Source organism: Protomyctophum bolini (assembly GCF_963924005.1).
Source record: "Protomyctophum bolini genome assembly, chromosome: 11".
NCBI lineage: Eukaryota > Metazoa > Chordata > Actinopteri > Myctophiformes > Myctophidae > Protomyctophum > Protomyctophum bolini.
This window is the reverse complement of record NC_137872.1, coordinates 24,374,594-24,390,442: the sequence shown is the minus strand read 5'-3', so window position 1 is coordinate 24,390,442 and position 15,849 is coordinate 24,374,594. Positions and strand designations below refer to the sequence as shown.

Here is a 15,849-nt window from a genome sequence, read left to right as displayed (position 1 = left end):
CAGTGCATCTCACATGGTTGCATCTCACATGACTCAGGCAAAGTCCCTCTGATTAGTTGAATGTTTATCTTAGGGGCTAGCCAGACCACACCCACCAGTTTTTTTTTTTGTGTTTGTGCAGATACCGGTTACACAGAGAATAGAATGTACTGCACTGCTTACATCCACTTGGAAATGATTATAACAGATAAGAACACAAGGCTGCTATTTTGTTTAAGTGGTATGAGATTAAGCACAATTTGCTTGTACTATCAATAACATGTTCACAGCACATTTCACAAGCATTTTGTGCATAGGCATATACTTTCATTGGACAAAATATATTTGTTAGAGCTGGTCCCAGATTCAGACATTTGATGTTCGTTCCTGGCTGGGTGTCTCATTGTGAGCATATTCTGATTCTCAAACTGCAAAAATAAGTGAAAATGAGAGCTAAATAGTTGAACACACTGCGTTTAATTAACACTTTGAAGAAACCTGGGCCTAGAGTAGGGTCCGGGTCCCCAGAAGATTAACTTAATGTGCAACATTTGGGCAGCGGTGGCTTAAGGGTTAGGGGAGTGCAAGCTTGTTACCGAAAGGCTGCCAATTCGATTCCCCGGACAGGCAGGAAAAATCTGGGTTGGGAAGTGATTGGTCATTACTCACCCAACACCGCTGAAGTGCCCTTGAGCAAGGCCCTGAAGTCCCAACTGCTCCAGTGGAGCTGCTTATAGTGGCCAACAGTATAAGACTGAGGTTGTACTGGTCAGCTCCCAAGTTTTAATGTGTGTGTCTGTCTGTGTTTCTATATGCAGGCCAGGGCGTTGCTGAAAATGAGCACTTGTGCTCAGCTATACTACCCTGGGTAATATATAGGAAAAAAAACGAAACAAAACATTCTTTTCTCACTGACTCAACTGTAAACAAACCAATGTAGAATGCCAATCTGTTCCCAGACTTCTCACCAAGGTATCTGCACATTTTTAAGATGACACTTTAAGTCAAAAGTAATCAACAAACTGGTCAAAGTCAAACATTGGCCAAATTGTCAACTATTACCTAAAGATAAAAATAAATCTACATTGTGGAAATAGGCAATTTACAGCATTGGCTATTTTCACAATATTTGTCTGTGTGGAACCGAGTCAAACTAATGCATCAACTCTTACAATTCCAAGTGCTTGTCGGGGGGGGGGGGGGCAGTTCAAACATTATTATTTTGGCAGGTACGGCCTGAAAAGGTTGGGAACCACTGGCTTAGTAGATGTCACTCAGCAAGCAGAGGGTTCCAAATAATGGAAACGGTCTACTATGAGTCTTGTTGACAAATGCATCCACCCAAAGGTCCGAAATAACTAAAGGCCAGTTTCTCTGTCCTTCCTTTTCAAAGTCTTTTGAGAATGGAATGGAAATGGATAATTTTTTCACAGTAGACAGATACAATCCTCATAAGTACTGTAACAAATGTTTCAAACTTTGAATTGTGCACATTAATGAAATGGAGCAATTCAAACTTCCATTTTAAGCAGACACATTTTCCCATTGACCTATAATGGGAAAATGCGAAAACTCACATTCAAGTATTTTTTTCTCTGAAACTGTAAGGGCTAAAGTTACAACACTTGGAGGGGAGGTTCATAATAATTACAAAAATGTATTACAAAATAATTAAGGTCAGCCGGCCTCATGGTGGCTCTATAACAGCCCACATTACGTTTCGCCCTATAACTCTTGAACCGTAGGTTGTAAAATAAAAATATATTTTTCCCTGGATTCCTTGGCTCATGACGCATCTCCCCACTACCTCACAACGTTATTCAAATATGATCATTTGGCCATCATTGTTAGTGCAGGCACCCTCACATGTTGTGAATGTTCACCATGCAGTCTCACTGGCAGCCTCTGATGAACAGCTCACTCCTTATTATCAATTTGTCAATGACCGTTGCTTACCATCACCACTTGAAAAATTAACAGTCCGGGTGTGTCCCTATATAAACCCTCACCCAGTTCACAACCCTCACACTCCACAGCCCTCACTTATTACAGTAGTCAACAGCTCCAGCCCCAGGCAGCCATGCGTTATTGACAAATGTACACCTGTGACCTTGGTTCTGTATGTACTTTCTTTGCCATGTGTTGATTATTCTGAGCTACATATCTGTTATATCTAACTTGTTACACTGTTTAACAGCTTGTTATTCTCCTCTGGTTTTTACTTTAAGGTAGAACGATCATGCTGTGTAAAATACACTATACAATATTAATTTGTACCATTTTGTTTGCTTTATCAGAAACCATGGTGTACTGTAATTTGTTACTCACAGTACCAGAGTCACAATACCAGCCCAATGTACAGACATGTGGGATGTTGTGGCCTTTTGACACGCTGAATCAATGTAGTTTAGGTAGGAGGAAGGTTCTCAAGGGACTTGCTACCATTTGTTTGACATCAGTTTTCCCTGACTATGGGAAATTAAAGCCATACTCAAAGCCTTTCTCAATAGTACCAAGTCCTTCTAGGTCTCATGTAAAATGTCACTGCTGTGCAGCAGACCAGCTTCATTTGGAATCAGGCAACATACATCTAACAAAATATCCTAGATTTCAATATGTTGGGCTGGTACTGGGAATCCACGACTGAGACTTGGGAACCTTACTGGACCCATTCTACAGATGACCGAAAAGCTTGCACTATATCCTCCTCCACTGTGGCTGTAAAAGTTCATGTAGCATGATTTCACCCAACAGCCCATGGCAGCCTCCCCATGCCTTCGGCTGGTGGAGACAATAATGAACCTTGATATGGGGGCAGGATGGTGTGTGAGTGTGAAGGTGGGGAAGCAGGTAGTATGGGTATGTAGTGTACAGTTGCACAGACAAGTGTTTAAACGCAGACATTAAAGTTGATTTTGTTTTGGTGAGCTATAAACTGTTGTCCTGTGAAACCCTCCTATATGTAGCTCTCCGGTCCCAAACGTCCAGACGCCAGAGCTAATTCCGGGCGGATGCGAAGGGCAGTGGGGCCACAGCTGGACTACTATAGGAGAATGAAACAGGTATCGAGCATCCAGGGGCATTGTTATACGGTATTAAGTCAAAGATTACAAGGTGGCTATATTTGATTTGTTTAGTTTGGTCAAGTTGGGATAATATTGGTTGTTTATTGGTTGCTAATTTGTGGTTTGTTTGTCCTTAGATAATGTGGTGGAACCTCATTCTTATGGAGGGTGACGGCCCTGCCCCCTCTGCCTCACTGTAGGCTAGCCGGCAGCCTCTGTGATGGCACTCATGGCAGAGTGGAGCAGGCCGTCAGCCCAATTGTGCTCACCTGAGGTGGGCGGAGCTTAGGGCAGCTCTGCAGCTCAGTCTCTCTTTGTCCTCCCTGCAAGCAAGATCTGCTTGGGTTGCCACCTGGCCGACTTACTGGTAGATGCGCCTTCTGCTCTCTGTAAGAAATTACATTTTTATTTGGATTGATTTGAACGCTAATAATTTGGCATATTATGCATGGAATCACAAACCTGAAAATGGGAAGGAAAACCCTAAAATAAACCCACTTACCTCTGACGGTCCTCCGCTGGTCCTCCTCGTTGCCCCCCCCCCCCCCCCCACCCCCACCCCCCTGAAAAGAGAGAAACTGACTTTTGCCTAGCATAGACGCACTTACCTTGTCGCTACCTTTTCTGTGAAATAAAAACCGTGCCAGAGTGGCCAAATATGCAATTGTTTCCTGCGTGACTTTGGTGTGTAGGACAGCGCCCCCACATCACCAACATTGCAGCTCTATAGGCCAAGCTTGAATTATCCTCTTTCAATCTGCCAAGCTTTTGTTTAATAAAAATCCACCGTAGACATGTTATGAGCTACTTTCTGTTAAAAGTGTTGGAGTTTGGAAGCACTCGTTTTTATTAACGGGTTGCGCTGCTGCCTCCTGCATAATGTGCAAATGAGAAACAGGTGGTACGCAGGGTATTGTTCAGTGACTTTGACCATCACCTGCAGAGAATTTCTTGACGAAAGTAGCTCATAACATGTCTGGTGGATTTTTATGAAACAAACTTTGAAAGAGTATAATATATATAATATAATTCAAAGTTGCCCTACAGCTACTATGAGTTTAACATTGTTTTAATACAAGCAGATCGCAAAAACAAATTGGATAAGTGGGGAGTCAATGGAAGGTATTGCAACTCTAGATTCACCCCATTATTAAAAAATCTAGAGTTGCAAATTGCGGCTAGGTTAAAATGAACAAACAAGTGCTGTGTGTGCATGGGTCCTATATACATTTTTAGAATAAATATACAGACACAATGTTTTGTTTGGGGTGTCATAGCACCACATTTTGTATGAAACGGTTTACCAATGATGGTTTAATTGAAAGTGATATTGAACAAGTGTTACAACCTGAATTTCACTTATATCTGTCAAATTATTTCAAGATCCAGGCATGTCCAAAGTCCCCACAGTTTCCTTCCTAAAATGTATTATCTATCCGATATAAAACTAACATTACGTTTAGGCTACGCATACCTACGTATACTAGGCTGTGTATGTGACAGGATATAATAGCCTAGATGTTGTACTGTATACTACTAGGTTGTGTATGTTGTAACTGGAAGGATGCAGTATATGTATACAGGCTGTGTATGTTTGTCTGCTGTTATGTTGCTAGTGAGTTGTGACTGGTTACAGTGTATGAGGATCTTGGTCAGCTCACTTTCTTTCTAACTTACTTACTTAGGCACGAATAAAAGTCGGTTCGGCATGTAGCCTACAATGTCCAAGCCAAAACCATTATCGGCACTACAGCGGTAAAATAGGAGTATGAATCGCTCTTATACTCAAAGCTTATGGTGTCTCTCTCAACCTGTCCCACAGACACACACAAGCCAGGGTGATGGACTGATGGTGACCCCAGACCCTCAAGCTCAGCTTCTTCTCAGCTCAAGGCCCTGATCACTCACCATACACACCAGAATGCTATGTGCAGTACTAAACATCCACGGCTAAATGAGAAGATGGCAGCCAGGATATTGGAGAATGAGGATGGTCGCCATTGGTCGGTGCCATTGACACTGGGAGGGTTCCACAGTTTGACCCTGGCATCACTTACACAACTGATGAGGTCAAGTAGAAGACGGCTCAAGGTAGGAAGGTAGTTTTTTTTGGGCTTCTTTGCTGCTGCTGCTTGTGTTGTATGCTAACTAGTGTGATTCAAGCTGGTGTACTATTACTGTCATTTTGGGACCTTGACTGAGTTGCAATGAAACATGTTCAGTGACTGTTTCCGTCTCTGGAATTTACATTTTGCATGTTTTGTTGTATCTGCCGTTGGAGGTGTGAGTTGTGAAGGCTCATACATACGCCATTTTTTGTTGATAGCAGATCACCGCAGTGTAGTTTTTAAAGGGTTGGAAAACTACACCATTACGTCAGTCGCGGTGATGATCAGCTATCACCCCGGACACAGACCCATCTCTCTGTTTTTACTATCAGACAAGTCTTTTCACTCTGGAGCTATCACCCCGTATGTGTGTTGTGGTTGCTGAGGTTCGTTGTGAGTTGTTGTGGCTGTATTGGTTCATGAAAAATACTTAAACAGTTGATTCAAATAGCTGTATCCAACAAAAATGTTGGGCCTTTGAAAATGATAGATTTTTAGGGTTATGGTTAGGGCATTAGTGAGTAACGAGGAAGAAAAAAAACCTAATCTCAACCCATGGAATTGTGTTGGAATTGGAATGTGTAGATGGGCGTATGGGTGTGAGAGCGTTTTGTGTGTAATCGGTCCTGTGTTGTTTGTTTATTAGCCAGATGACTTGATAATCGAGGGACCATTACACCCACAGATGCAATTTGTTTAGTTTACTATCGTTATCCCTAGACTGGAGAACTGATATCATATGTCAACAAGATGGTGGATTTTGGACTGATGACAGGGAGAAAAGTAACTGACACACAATAGAGGGGTGTCTTCTGTGGAATGGGCTGAATACCCAGAATCATATGAAAAGACGTTCTTTCAGCTTCTCCGTGAAAGAACGTTTGAAATATTGAATTATTTTAATAATAATAATAAGATTTGTCCTGGCTACCGGCGCATACACATCAAACGGCGACATACGCATCGAAGCACTGACGTTTATATTGTCTCTTTATTGTTAATGGCGTTTAATGTTTGTGTTGGCACCGTTTCTTTTACATCACCATTACATCACCATATCAACATGAGTTAGACTTTAATATATTAGCACCCCTCACTTCACACAGGTGTGATTTTTATTGAAGGGATAGCCCCTTGAGATGCAGCTTCTAATTTTCAAGGGGGACCCATGAAACAGAATACATACAAACATACAGTACACAGATACAGATCATATACAGATACAGTACATAACATACATATCACATCAGCTGTTAAGCAACAGAGAAAATAAGAAATACATCAGTGCATTGCTGGTACATAAGTCAGTTTAGAAGCATTAACAAGTTTAATCTATAGATGTGAATGTAGGGAAGTCCTAAAGCGACTGAAGGATGAAATCAATCTAAGAGAGATTATTCCAATGATACAATCAAATGGGGCTTTGTAGCAGAAAGAACGTCATTAAGGATTTTTGGTATTTTAAAGCAAGGGTATTGTAGATGTCTAAGTGGATATGACGAAGTAGACTAGGCCAAGTCTGTGGTAGGGATATCAAAAGGTATACTCTGAAGAAAATGCTATAGATGGCAGAATATCTAGTTATGCAGAAGGCCTGTATGAGGAGTTGCGTCATATAAGGATAAGTAATCCAGTGAAAGATTTGTTTAGTTAATTATTTAGTTTAATATTGTTATCCACAGAGAACTGATATCATATATAATCATTACAAGAGCCTAGATTTTTGACTGATGACAGAAGAGTATATTCAATAGTGACCTCTGTGAAATGGACTCAATCTAGTGTCAGCGAAAAAAGGAAGAATCTCTTAATAGGGTTTGCTCCTTTAAGAAGGTCTGCACATAGCTATTATCTGTTCTCAGCTGAGTTTAAAAGGCAGGTTGAACATCCCAGGAATCATTTTGTGTGGAGTCCTGTAATGGGAAATATGAAATTGTGCATTCACACCACTAATTGTAAATTACTTATCCTGATGTCTAGTCAAACTGGGTGTGGTTCACACTGAGTACTAGGCCTCTCCCACTCTTAATCAACCGTTTTCCCATATCAATAGGCTTTTGTTATGACCAAAGTGTCAGTGAGACAGTTCCTGGACTCCAGCTGTTTAGCAACACCAGCCCAGCCTCTTTTGTGTGGTCATGCTCATTCATCACAGTTTATTCATACCCATCCAAGTTTACTAGACTTCGACCACTTGTCATTCTAATTAGATTTGTCCCATTGTCTGATGTGGAGGCTACCTGTCTGGTCATGTGACCAACAGGTCCTCCTCCTCCTTTGAGTAAGACTGTATAAAATTGACATGCATGTATTGTTCTGGAGTTCAGTCATCCGACATGCTGGAAGATGGTTGTGCTCTAGAGATCTCTATTAAATTGACCTCACCTCATCTTTTAGTTTAAGTGGTCTTGTGTTAGTATAATTTCCACGACATAACATCATGGAGAGACTGGTGCGACTCGCCCTTCTTGGGTGGTTGCTAGCTTTTGTTACCGCAGCACCAATCAAGAAGGATTGGGACATCTACAGCTTCCACATCAACTCCACTGTGACCAGTCGCTACGCCACCACTGTCATCACCAGCCGCGTTGTCAACCGCGTGGACGCACCCAAAGAAATACATTTCCAAGTCAGGATTCCTAAGAATGCCTTCATCAGCAAATTCACCATGCTTGTCGACGGCCAGATGTATGGCGGTGTTGTGAAAACGAAGGAGCAAGCACAACAGCAGTACACTGGGGCCGTGTCCCGGGGTGAAAGTGCCGGTGTGGTCAGTTCTGTGGGGAGAACACTCGAGGAGTTTAAGACCTCTGTGACTGTGGCCGCTCTCAAAAAGGTGACCTTTGAACTCACTTACGAGGAGCTTCTGAAACGCACACTGGGCAAATATGAACTGCAGATCCATGCCCGACCCATGCAGCTGGTCAAAGACTTCAAGATGGACGTATACATCAACGAGAAGCCGGGCATTACCTTTGTCCAGGTTAAAGGAGGGTTAAGTACCAATGCTCTAGCCAATGCCATTACAAAGACACATGCTCACAATCAGGCCTGGGTGTATTTTTACCCTACAGAGCAACAACAGATCAATTGCTGTGGAGAGCAGGGAATGAATGGAGATCTGGTCGTTGTTTATGATGTCAACAGGGACACCTCACTGGGAGACATCAAGGTCTCTCGTGGGCATTTCGTCCATCACTTTGCCCCAGGCGGTCTCCCCCGCATACCAAAGAATGTTGTCTTTATCATTGATCGAAGTGGCTCCATGCGCGGCGAGAAAATGGATCAGACCCGTCGTGCTCTTCTAAAAATCTTGGGAGACTTGGCGGAAGAAGATTACTTTGGTTTGATCACTTTTGATGACAGAGTTTCCCCCTGGAGGACAGTTCTGTCCCAGGCCAACAGTGAAAACCTGAAAGCTGCCAAATATTTTGCAGGCCACATCGAAAGCATAGGATCCACAGATATCAATGCTGCCGTGTTACGTGGTGCAGAAATGCTGAAGCAAAACCCCAGAGAAGGCTCTGCATCTCTTCTTATACTTCTTACTGATGGTAAACCAAACTTCGGGGAGACGAATCTTGAAAGGATTCAGGCAAATGTAAGAAAGGCCATAACTGAGAAATACCCACTCTACTGTCTTGGATTTGGAAAGGATGTTGATTTTGAGTTCCTCGAGAAGATGGCACTGGAGAACAACGGTGTGGCTCGACGGATTTATACAGATTCAGATGCTGACTTGCAGCTACAGGATTTCTATGAAGAGGTTGCCAATCCTTTATTGACAGATGTGATAATGATCTATGTTGGTGGGAATAATCTAACCAAGACCAACTTCAGCCAGTATTACAATGGCTCTGAAATTGTGGTGGCTGGTCTGATCACAGAAAACAACATTGAAACGTTTACTCCACAGGTTGTTGCCTCTGGAGTAGGCAACATAAAGTTGGAGTACAAGTCTGAGAAAGAGAGCATGAAAATAACCTTTTCTGACCACCATCTCCAGAGGGTCTGGGCCTACCTCACAGTGAAACAGCTGCTGGACAAAGAGTTGCAGTTATCTGGTGCTGAGAAGGAGAACGCAAAGAAAGAGGCCCTGGAGCTGTCTTTGAAATACAGTTTTGTAACGCCACACACATCCATGGTGGTCACAAAGCCACCAGGGGAGAAGAACCAAGTTCTCCATAAACCCAAAGAAGGACCAGAGACAAGGACTGGTGAAGCTAGGCCTCCAAAAAGAAAAAGCTCAGGCAGGCACAGAAGGCCACAAGGTTCTTTTAATATTTTGATGATGTCCAGTAACCCTCCCTCTGACTATGACACATTTTTATCTTACTCTGATCCTGTGTTGGCAGCTTCCCCCCCTAGATTTGTCTCTCACTCTGTGTTGGCAACGTCCCCACCTGGATTTACTGACCCTGGAATCACCCTGCGAGGAGCAGTACCACCGACAACAGAAGTTCCTTTGCATCACACGTTTCTGTTAGAAGCCGAGAACCAGCTCATGCCACTATGTTATGATGTCAGTGTCACTGCCAAGCATCTGATATTACTGCAAGATCCCAGCAAAGGATTGTCTGTGAATGGGAAGCTCAGGCAGTCACTGCAGGGGGGGCTCCAGAAGATTGTTATTCACTACAAAGCTGGTCTGCGTATTGAGGTGAACACCAATTCCATCATTGTGCGAGATGGACAGCATGTGGAATCTTTTAACTGGGGCCAGGACCACACAACCGTGACAAAACCTACAGGAACACTGATTCTGCGGGACAATGAGGTGGACATTTCAGTGGGAGATACACGTATTGTCATCCTGCGTCATCGGAGGAATGGAGGGAAACTTCTCTGGCCCGTCTTGAGACAGACTCCATCAGGCACCGATGCTACAGGAATTTTAGTGGCAAAGCCTGCAGTTTATTCCATACTGGAACAAAGCTCCCTTTCAGCACGACTCAGAATCCATAACGTGGAGATTTCTGCTCTCAGAACATCCGCTGTGGACTACCATATTCCCTCTGCCCCAACACGGGATTGTTGGTCGGTGTCTCCTGAACTCGCTCTTCAGAGAGAACTGTCTGACTTCCTTGTGACCAGCATTGATTCCGTCGACTGAAACTATGAGGAAAAATGTTCGTCAACAATTGTTTCATTGACAGAAACTATATAAAAACGAAATAAAAACTAAGCTATGATGACTAAAACTATGACTAAATGTACTGACAATTTCGTCAACAAATAAAAACTAGACTAATAGAAAGGTGTTGAGTCTAATTTATACTTGTCAGTTAGTTGCCAGTTGTCACTTCCCACATATATACTGACCTGGCTGTTACGGTTCCATGTATTATGAGTAGTTGCTATATATCAAATAATCAATATATATTTCACCTTAATGTTTCACTTATAGCCAGGTTATGTGGTTATGAGTTCAGCTGTGCTGTGTTTGCTTTGCCCTTCTAATGTTGGGTTTCCCTGTGGTTCCTAGCACTGGTGTAAAGTTAAGTACATTTACTTAAGTACTTAAGTGCAATTATGACGTATTTTCAGTTGTGTGTTAATACATGCATAAAACACGCACCTACACTACACAATCCACCAGTGACATCATCGTTAAACAGATTTATTTTTAAACAAGATTTATTTTATATTTAGATTTTTGTTATCGTGAGAACGATGGCTTCCATTTTCGCATTGCAACTTATCCTGCAGTTTCTTTTAGCTTGGTTTCCCCATCGATGATGTCACTGGTGGACGGTTTTCTGAACTGCCCACAGCCCCCGAGAGAGACACAGACTGAGTAGAAGAAAATTGTGGTATTTGATCATGAACATTAGTGAGGACAAATTATATTAAGATAGGTTGAAAAGTGGTGAAGTGGTCCTTGGCTTTAAAGGGACAGTTCACCGCTGGAGGAAACTCCAGTATTTGTAGTAATAGTATTTGTAGTAGATATTAGATAACAGTATAGCACAATTTGAAATTTGCACTCTATGGCCAGAACAATAATGTAGTCTATGTGTTTGATTAGGGTTTGATTGGATTGCTGAAAGTGTTCTAAATCTTCTATGTTGTAGTCACTGATTTGTAGTCATCAGGCAGGAAACCACAACCGGAATAAGAACTACGCAAAATAATTCCCCATGATCATCATTTTAGGGCCTACCCAATTAAATTGAAATTCCCTGTGGGATACCAAAGGTACAGACGCTAAATAGTCGAAAAGAAAAAAATTACTAAACCCCTAAAACAGGTGGCCATTCTGTGTGGTTATTACATTGGGAGTTTCTATAGTGTGAAAGCACATCCATCTCTGACTCAGGGGAAGAATATGATGTGAGAAATGACTGTCCATAGAGATAAATGTACATAAATTATTCACTCACGCTGCCAATATTCTCTCTTTCTCTTCTGTGAGTAGAATAGTGATTGCAATGTATACATACCATGACTAATCTTGTTTACTGATCTCTGCATGAATCAACACAACAAACGAGACGGTTAGAGACTAGTATATTGACTGACTTTAATATTTACATCTTCTAAAGTAGCACTGAGAATGCATTGGCAGTAGGCGAGTAGTGGAGGCAGGCAGGGGTGCCGAGTGGTATTCTCACCACAGGAGTGCACCGTTTCTCTGCCTATATTCGCACATTCAGGCTTCCAGACTAAAAGATTGGCGAAGGCTTGCCTTCATTGCTCTACACATGCATGTATGTCCACCATGCACGGCAACCACGACGGCAAGCTGGGATGCAGTGACGAAGAAGGCGACATAATTGCTCAATTGTGTATTTTCTGTTCCGTTGCACAACTGCACCGATAATAGCTAAAATGTTTTCAGCGTGCAACACTATAGTGCAGTGGTTCTCAATCTCAGACCCCCCCAAAATAATGATATTTTAACTGGGGACCCCCTCCCAACCCTGACAAGCACTTAGAATTGTAGGAGTTGAGGCATTACATTTTGTTCTTGACTCTGTTCCGCAGATAAATATTGTGAAAATAGCAGATCTACAAGCTCACATCATTTGATAATTTGGCCAATGTCAGACCAGTATTTATTATAGTTTGTTGATTACTTTGGTGCAGTAAAAAAAAGTAATCAAAACTCATGTGTGGACGCCCCTTGGGGGTCCCGACCCACAGGTTGAGAACCACTGCCATAGTGAGACGGCCATATAAATCAGGCTTTGAGTGACAGAGGCAGCGAGGGACCTCAGAAACAGGCAAACAATAAACCAAATAACTTGTTTGTTCAGGAAATATTATCCACACATTGCTACAAAGGGTGAGGACAGACGGTATTCACACAGATACGTGATGTTGACTGTATCTGCTAGCAGAATGTTTGTATCACTCTGCTGCTTGCTAGAGTGGAACATGAACGTGTGGCTTCACTGGCTCCAGGGTGCAAGGAATGGGTAAAAAGACATGATGACCAAAAAGGTCTTCACGAAACGATATTCGCAGCGATGTAAAACTGCAGCAGACACCGTTTAAATAACATCAAATAACATTAAAGTGTGACAAAAAAACACGCCCGGCTACAACATAGAGAAATACACAAACATACTTCCCCTCAACCTTCGTTTGGCAGTGTGTTCCTTTGGCTGTCCAGATAATATTGGCAGTGTCTGGCTCTTAACAAACGCGCGCACGCACACACACACACACACACACACACTCACACTCACACTCACACTCATACGTACAGACATACGGTACACATACACACTCTACATACAGGATGCGGTACATCACATGCACAGTCACAACAAATATATAAATACGTGGTCATTTAAATGCACTTCAGTGTCCTGTGTCTCCCCCCCCCCCCCCCCTCTGTGTCTTCGATTTGAAAACAAAGAGAAGGTGCATAAATAAAATAAATAAAACATTCCTATCATCGTAGAAAAGGTCCATGCAGGGTCTGTTTGAGTCCTGTGGTCAGAGAGACAGTGTGAACGCTCTAGTCGAGAAAGATGCGGAGCACGTATCGTATGCGGTAGCATCCCTGCATGCCAAATTGGCCCCATTCTCTCCGTTTCCATCCATCCCGGCGGCAGGGGAACGAGAGTCTGTCCTTGAGTCGGTCTAGTTGTGCTCAGAGGTGTGTGCTGTCCTGCGTGTCGAAGCGGTGGCTCTCGGAGCGGCCCGCGCTGCACTTCCTGCCGCTCCCCTGCTGGTTGGGCCCCCCCAACGACAGAGGGTCCGGCCGGATCAGGTACCTGCACAGAGTTAAACCCATTTAGACCTGATGAGGCCAATTCTACAAAATGTCTTCTGAATCCTAACAATTTTCTGAGAACACGTACTGTATGCTCCTAATGTCCTACAATATGATCAGAGGTTCTCAAACCTTTTTATGTCATGGACCACCCCCAAAATTATATATGTATTTAATTTTGACAGTAGTTCTCCCGGTGGGGGAGGCATTAGTGGCAGGCGAGCCAGTATGAAAATGTGTGAAATGTGTTTTTTGATTGATTGATTGATTGACTTTATTAGTCAGAAATGTAAACTGCACGATATTATGGCTAAAAGGATAATACAAAAAGGTATCCAATGTATTTGGCCTTGTAGTTAGAGTGTCTGCCCTAAGACTGGGAGGTCGGGGTTCGATCCCCGGCTGGGTCATTCAAAGATTCTGAAAAATGGGACCCTGTGCCTCCCTGCTTGGCACTCAGCATCAAGGGGTTCCTGCGACATACTAGAGTAATTTCCAGGAGGTGTACTTGTACATCATGTCCAGGGAGTGTACTTGTACATCCAGATGCCACACGCTACAGATACATGAAATAGGCTCCTGGCCTCATGGCTCCACAAGGCTTACTTATATGTGAAATAAAATCAGATCAGTCTGAAGTGAGTGGTGCAACAGCGCCCCCTGTTGGTACCCTAGACATACATAGGAACACAGGGACGGACATTGCTTTAGAGTGGCTGCACCACTCAAAAGGGGAAAGTCTGCAGTGAATGACACCTCCTTTCTATGGGAAATTGATTTACCTCCCCTTGTAGTCTCCGTTTAGTTTTTCAGGCTAGTTTTAAAAGAAACCACAATGAACACAATGTTTTGGGCCGATCAAATCATTAGAAAGAAGAAAAGAAAGTCAGGAGACAACACTATTTGTTTTGTTTTTCGTCTTATAAATTATTTGATCGGCTCAAAACATTGTGTTCATTGTCATGATTTGTCACGATCCGAGTTGGCTTTGTCCGCGGCGTAACCGTCTTTAAATAAATTATATTAGAAGTGCCGATGGGAGAATGCATTGGGGTTTCATTTCCTGGGCCACTCGTTTTTCTGAAAGGGGGAGGGACTGCGGCGCTCTATATCAGTGGTATTTAGTGGTCCTTAGGAGGTTCCAGGTAGTCCTCGGCTAATTGATGGAGAGTTCGCAATCAAATGGACTAAAATAGTTACATTTTTGTTAAACATCTGAATTACAGTGTACACAATTAGAGAATGTAGGAGAATTGACGTTTGCCTGTTATCTCTCCTGTGGTGCAACATCAATACAGCATGGAATTGTAGACAAAATCTTATCCAAAGACTGCAAGACAACAAAACATTCAAAGTTTTGGGTCTGAGAGGCTAAATCTCATCAATTGGTGGTCCGTGGCTCAAATGCCGAATAAATAATGGCCCTTGATATGAAAAGGGCTGAACACCATTGCTCTGTATGCACTCACACAACATCGTGCAGCTCCAGCCTGGTGTCTGGCGACGGGTTGATGAGGATGTACGACAGCCTGTTTCCCTGGTCCGTCACGCCGTCTGCAACAGGAAGGGATGTGCATGTGTGAGACAGGAAATGGAACGAGCACTCAGGAAATACTGTATTATCACGGCTAGTACGCCGTGGTCGCGAGACAGACGGCCGCGGCAGAGAGGTGCTGAGCGCTATAAATAACCCATGAGGAGGAAGGCGGGTGAAGATAAAAATGGACATAATACAGTATATGTGGTGGAAAGTAACTAAGTACATTTACTCAAGTTACATTTACTGTACTTAAGTACAATTTTGAGGTATTTTCTTTTTACTTTACTGGAGTACTTCCAATGTTCTATGATCTCAATATGAAGTCACAACACCAACAAATGAACATTTTGGAGTTAAGTGGTTTCTTCCCGAGACGTGATTCAGGAGCACATGGTGTAGCACTATGTCAATGCCTTCACTGTTGCTACCAGCTTTAATGTAATGTACGTATGTGCAGCACAATAATCCAATGAACCATGAACCACAAGAGGATAACTGAGGAAATTGTACCGCCTTCGAACGCTCTTTTGACCCATTTCTTTCCTGTGTTTTCTCCCTTGCTCTCCCTCGCTCTGCTGCTTTTAAAATACATTTTCGTTGTTATATCAAGCCTTAATGGCCTTGTATAGATCAAAATGTGAACAGTTGTGGCTGTTTTCTTAGTGTTACAGTACGTTCATTTTAGACTAGAATCTTTGTCGGTTACATACTTAGTGTAAATGTTGTAGTGAAATCCATATGAGGGGCCTTTTTGATCTAATGTTGATCTACAAGCTCACAACACCTCACAACACTCACAATGTTGTGAGCTTGTAGATCTGCTATTTTCACAATATTTATCTATGGAACCGAGTTAAATTAAATAATGCCTCAACTACAATTCCGAGTGCTTATCAGGGTGTACATAATGATTAGTTTGTGGGGGGGGTC

General features: G+C 42.7%; 2 protein-coding genes across 2 annotated transcripts in view; one reads left to right on the top strand and one right to left on the bottom strand.

Annotated features, from left to right (window-relative positions):
• Nucleotides 1–7,592: 7,592 nt before the first annotated feature.
• Nucleotides 7,593–10,265, top strand: LOC308323371 (inter-alpha-trypsin inhibitor heavy chain H3-like; the record flags this gene model as incomplete). The annotated part of the gene is made up of 2 exons (XM_080775100.1): nt 7,593–9,369; nt 9,508–10,265. 2 exons carry the CDS (start codon nt 7,593–7,595, stop codon nt 10,263–10,265), a joined length of 2,535 nt encoding a protein of 844 aa, XP_080631226.1.
• A 2,991-nt stretch (nt 10,266–13,256) lies between these two features.
• Nucleotides 13,257–15,849, bottom strand: part of kcnt2b (potassium sodium-activated channel subfamily T member 2b) — a gene marked incomplete at both ends in the record, with an annotated part of 81,360 nt that continues 78,767 nt past the window's right edge. Inside the window, 2 exons of the mRNA XM_080775653.1 lie at nt 13,257–13,380; nt 14,849–14,933. Of these exons, the coding sequence (XP_080631779.1) occupies nt 13,257–13,380; nt 14,849–14,933 (209 nt within the window). The remainder of the gene's footprint in view (nt 13,381–14,848; nt 14,934–15,849) is intronic.